The sequence below is a fragment of the Lipotes vexillifer genome, unplaced genomic scaffold (assembly GCF_000442215.2).
Source record: "Lipotes vexillifer unplaced genomic scaffold, Lipotes_vexillifer_v1.1 scaffold926, whole genome shotgun sequence".
Classification (NCBI taxonomy): domain Eukaryota; kingdom Metazoa; phylum Chordata; class Mammalia; order Artiodactyla; family Lipotidae; genus Lipotes; species Lipotes vexillifer.
Window position 1 is genome coordinate 179,680 of NW_006798085.1, and position 5,576 is coordinate 185,255.

Below are 5,576 nucleotides of genomic sequence, written 5' to 3' on the forward strand. Positions count from 1 at the left end.
TCCCTCTCTCACGGTGGGAGAATTACATCTTCCCCTCGAGAAACATTTCCCTTCCACTTCTCCCCAGAGGGACACCGAGGTGGCAGGTGAGGGCTTCTGACTCCCCTGGATGCTCCTGGGACATGGAATTGGGCACCCTGGAGCCTGGAGGGACTGGGGCTCAGGGTTGGCGGCCAGCACTTGTCTAGTTTCTGTTTCGTTCCAAGAGCTACTCACCCTCAGAGTGATGCGATAGCGTGAGGAGGCTGACACAGGACGCGCCAATGCCCGAGCCAAAGACGGTGATACGGCGGGGATCGCCACCGAAGAAGGCGATATTCTCGCTCACCCAGCGGAGGGCCTGGATTTGGTCAAGGAGCCCATAGTTGCCCTTGGCAGCCTGATCGCCAGTGCTCAGGAAACCTGGATTCAACAAAGGGCAGGAGGACAGTGAAGGTGGAGGGATGGAGGATTTGGATGGCGGTGACAGTTGGGGGCATGAGGACGGAGGATGAGCATGCAGCGCAGCTCTTTCCACCCAGCTAGCATTAACCATTGCTCCTTTCTGCAAGGACCAGCGCCATCACTATAGGAAGGATCGGCTTCCTACCTCCCACCCATTCTCCAGTTTGGAAGGTGAGGTCTCCAAACCGTTCAAAAGGGATGCTTCCAGCTGGGAGACTTAAATTGCAGGAACTGCAAATGACCAGGACCCAGCATCCTCTGCCCTGATGTACCAGCCGGGACATTACCCTAGCACCTGGCAAGATAGAGTGGAAAGAGCAGGGACCCTGGAGTCAGTTTGGTTTGAGTCCTGGCTCTACCACTTACTGGCCATGTAGCTTTAGGCAAGTTATTGAGAATCGCTGGGCTCTAGTTTTCTCTTCTGTAAAATGGGGATAAAATATTTCAAAGGGTTGTAACAAGGATAAAATGAACATAAGCATCTCGAATATGCTCAGCACATTACACATCTATAGTTACTTCTCGTTCCCCATCCTTCTCTCTCTGGAGGAAGTGAAGATCCCAAGAGGCTACAATTCCTAAGCCTTCCTTGCCCCTCCTGTCCAAGTTCGTCCATTTCCACTTCCTTCCAGGGTCTCGGATGCCCCCTTCTCTTCATTCTCACGGCAGGTCCTCACTTCCCCCTCCTCCAAGACCTAATGAATCGGAAACTCTGGGGATGGGGCCCAGCAATCCGTGTGTTTAACAAGCTCTCCAGGTAATTCTGATGCCTGCTAAAGTTGGAAAACCACTGGGTTAGACCATCTTTTTCGTCTAGTGGAGAAATGGGGAAGTCAGTGCAGTGCGGTTACCACAGAAACAGGTCTTCCTGCCCACCCACTGGGATTTGCTGCTGAGGAGACATGTCACCATGGAGACTACCTTCCCACCCACCTGCTGGGATTTGCTGCTGTGGAGACTTGTTGCCATGGCAACTACCTTCCCGCCCACCTGCTGGCTATCCCACAAAGATGTCCTATATTCCCCCCCACCCTGCTTCCATTTTAGTCTGATCTTGCTGCTTCATTTTTTCTCTCTTCCCTGATCCTTAGGCTCCTTGGAAGGCTCTATCTTCTCCTGCCCTAGGCTTTTAGAAAGGTTCTTTCCAGGTGGGTAGCTGTGGTGCTCCTACACGTCGGAAACCTATACCTGGGTGAGTATTTTTTGGCCCCACAGTTAAAAGCTCATTTGTAGCCCCTGGGAATCAACTTTGTGGGAGGCCATGTTTGAGGAGGTTCCCTCAGCTCACAGAGAGTTCTCTGACGGTCCTGGTAGTCCACGGGCAGCAGCTGACCTTAAACAGACTCAAGCAGGCACAAGACCCCATCACTACCTTTCTTGAGTCCTTTTGTTTCTAGTTTCTGTAAAAGAGCTCATTTCACCCTCTTCAAGTGTGTTATTAATTTACCTTTGGTGCAATTAAGTATGTAAAGTACTTAGTTATTCCTCCCAGGACCTAGTCACAAGCCCTCTTTAGCCCCAGGTTCCCAATGAGGAAATGAGAAGGAATTAGAGAAAGCCTGAATGAGGATGAACGGAGGAGCTCTTGTTCCTCTAGACAAGAGAACCAGCTTCTCCTTTGCCTGGCTCGTTCACAAGCTGAAGTTGCTCCTGCAAGTCTTAAAGTATGCTGACCAAGATCCATCCCGGCTGTCCAAGGCTTGCGACCCTCCAGCAAAAATCACTATGTGTTTCTCTTAGCCTGCCTGTCCTCTCTCCCTCCTCTCTCCTTCACCCGTTTTCTCTCTTCCTTTTCTCTTATTTTCGAAATAGCAGACTTGGCTTCAGTCTTTGCCAAGGTATCGTTCGGTGAAATGTGTCAAATACGTCTGTCCTGACCAGCAGGAAGAGCCTGCATTTGGATGCAGTAGATTTCTCCAACATGTACCAATTTCCTGGGTTAGAAACAAAGGTCTGGAAGGGCTGGGTGGAGGATTTGACCATCACTCTCTGCTCCCTCAGATCCCACAAACCTCAGGATAAGAGGCACTGAAGCCTGTGGATGACGTCATGCCAACCATCCTACTACAAGCGTCCTGCTTGAAGTGCTCTATCCAACAGGCTCAGGCAGATGATACAGGAAACGTCGCCGACCACAAGCACACAAAAGCCTGTCAGTCTGGGAGAGCGATCACTCGCTACTAGCTCCCCAGTAACTCAGTCACCCACAGAAACCATGTGAGAATGAGGGCTGAAACACCAAACTCCATAAACTGTTAGAGCAAATCTGAGCCAGTCTCCCTGGGCCCAAGTTTATACTGCAGTGCATGGTAAGCTGTTTGTCAACAGAAGACAGAGGAATCTGACACATTGTATCAAAACCAGGTATCTGTGTCGCGGAAGGCTTGACATTTACCAGGTTTTCAGTTTGCCTGAAGGGTACCTGAGCAAGAATATAGGATTAAATTCTGAAACTCAGAATAAAACTCGGCAAGCCCCTAGTTCCTCAGCCCCAGGGATATCCACGTCCTGTATCCTGCTGGGGTCCCTTTCTTTTGTTGGTCTCAAGCCCAGTGGGGGCTTCTCCGATTATAGCTACCCCTCTGCCTTGGATGGGATCCATGGAATAGGCTGTGACATTCTCCAAATACATGAATCACCAAGATGTCTAAAGAAGCACCTTGGAGGAAACCGTCTGCTTGGGCTCAGGGCTCAGAGAAGCTGATGGGAGGGAGGGTGAATGAATGCATATAATTGAGGTCCAAAACTGGCCACCTGTTCTGGGATGTTTTGGGAAACAAAACAACAAAGCCTTAGCTCTACAGCAAAATCCCCAAGATTCAGAGACAAACCCGTGTTCTAAATCTGGCGCCAAGAGACAAAAACATCTTGAATGTACCCAGAATCCAATCAGCGGCTTATTGATTACATTTGTGTTCCAGAGCAGGCACTAAAGGGTACACAGGAAGTGGTGGGGAACTTCTGGCCAAATCTCAGTTTATGGCTCCTTCTGAGGTTTGGGTAATATTAGTTTGATCATTAACTATTTAAGCCCAAAGAATAAAAATCCTATCCTGAGATGTGCTGTTCTGGTTATCCAAACGAGAGGAGGTTATAAGGTGGTGGTGGTGGGGTCTTTTAACCTTAATTTCGTGGATGAGTTTCAGTGGGATCCATGAAATAATTTCTGTAAGTGTGTGTGTGTGTACGTGCACACACATGCATTTTTTGGGGGGAAGAGCCCATAGCTTTCATCAGAATTTCAAAGGGGTCCAAGACTCCCCAAAAGGTTAAGAACTTCTGATATACAAGCTTAAAGATTAGAGCAATTGAAGGGTTGTGAAGTAATCAGCAAACCAGGATATCACAGGGAGCGCTCGCCAGCGATAATAGCCTTCCGTGCAGCCCACAGCTCCCAACTGACACTTCAAATCTTGAGTCTCTCCTCTGTCTCCTTTCCGCCTCCTTTGTGTGTGTCACTCTTATCCTCTTTTCTCTTTCCCATCCTTTCCTTCTCTTCCTTATTTTCTCCTCTCTTTTCCCCCGATGCTCCACTCTCTCTTTTCTTTCATTCCTACCTGGTCAGATCATTTGGAACTGAAGCATATTCTTAGTATTCTCCGTGCTTTCCATTGATCCTTAGAGACTGGAGCTTTGTGTTGATAATTTTTAAAAGCAACTGAGTTGAATATTTCCTGTCACTCTCATTTAGAAAATAAAGTAACACAGTTACTTCTGGCCTTCAACTACCATGCACTTGTGCCTGTGTATCTGTGTGTGATTACGTTTGTGTATGCATTACTCTTCAGGAACTACGCAGCCCAAGCATGTGGGTTTGCAGCCACCTTCATGGTACCATTTTTACTATCAGAGACTCAGATCCCCTTTCTCAACAGGACAGAACAGCTTACAGAACAGAGCCTTGCCATGATGTCTGTGGCAACTCAGAGAGACAGAGGAGCAGTGGCAGAACCATGAAACCCAGAGCCCACTAGACTGTGGAGAGGCCAGGGAGACGCCCTGCATATGTCACACCCAGCATCCAGATGCCGCTGAAGGGAACGCAGGCTCCACTTTTTTCAGGGAATATCATTTCTCTCATCGGAACCCCCAAAAGGTGTCTTGCTATCCCACATAGTATTAAGGGGAAGTCAAGAGAAGATTGCCTTTCCGTGTACGTAGATGCACCCAGAAGTGAAACGCAGCTCTGGGGCCTCTGGGATGCCAACTGCCAAAGCCACATACTCAAAGGCAAGTTAAAATAGGGTCCTGTCAGCCAACAAGCCCTGGAGTAAGCCGTGCCTAATTGCTCGTTCAGCACCCAGGCCTGCAGACCTGAGAAACAGCCCAGACACCCACTGGGACTCAGGACCCCAGCCTTCTGGGCAGGAAGTTGGCTTCTTTGTGCCACTCCAGGGCTATGGGGCCGCGTGTGCCTTCAGAGGCCTGGGTGAACATCCAAAAGGGAGCAAGGCCGTGTGTGCTTGGTCGCCCTCTCTGAGGCACTTGTTTACCTCAAGACCTTGGCCACAGTTAGGCATTAACAGTTACCAAGGAAGGCACAGGGTAGAGGGGCAGCCTAAATCACCAAAATAAGCGTGTGGGTGACAGAGTATGTGTGGGGAAGGGGATATGGGTGTGCATCAGGAGGTATTTGGGAAGTAAGTGTGTGTGTGTGGGAGGAAGACGGTGTAATGGGTGGAAGTGTATGGGGATGTATGTGTGGAGAGAGTAGAATAAATGTGCAGTGTATGTATGTGGGATATGTAAGTGTGGGGTGTGCATGAGTGTGTATGCGTGTATGGATATGGATGACCAGGTGTGGGGATATGTATGGATGCGTGTATATTTGTGGGGTAGGAATATGTAATATGTATGTATTGGACATATATATGCCAGATGTGTATAGGAAGAGTGTGTGTGTGTATGTGATATGGGTACATGTATCGGGGCCTGTGGGTGTGTGTGTAAGGGGGGATGTGTAAGTGTAGGGCATGGGATGTGTATGTAGATGTGGAAGCAGGGATATGAGGGGTACGTGTGTAGTATCTGTGTACTATGGGCTGGGGAGGTGTGGACGTGCAGGTATGGCTCTCACATGAGTAGGGAGGGGAACGCTGGTTCGTGTTTGTGTAGGGGAGGGGAGGGACATA

The 5,576-nt window shown here is 49.2% G+C and overlaps 1 protein-coding gene across 4 annotated transcripts in view; it reads right to left on the reverse strand.

The window, feature by feature from the left end:
• NLGN3 (neuroligin 3) overlaps positions 1-5,576 on the reverse strand; it is a 23,363-nt gene that overhangs the window by 5,994 nt on the left and 11,793 nt on the right. For all 4 annotated transcript variants that reach the window (XM_007470104.1, XM_007470103.1, XM_007470102.1 and 1 more), the window contains one exon: positions 217-402. In XM_007470104.1, coding sequence (XP_007470166.1) covers positions 217-402 — 186 coding nt within the window. The remainder of the gene's footprint in view (positions 1-216; positions 403-5,576) is intronic.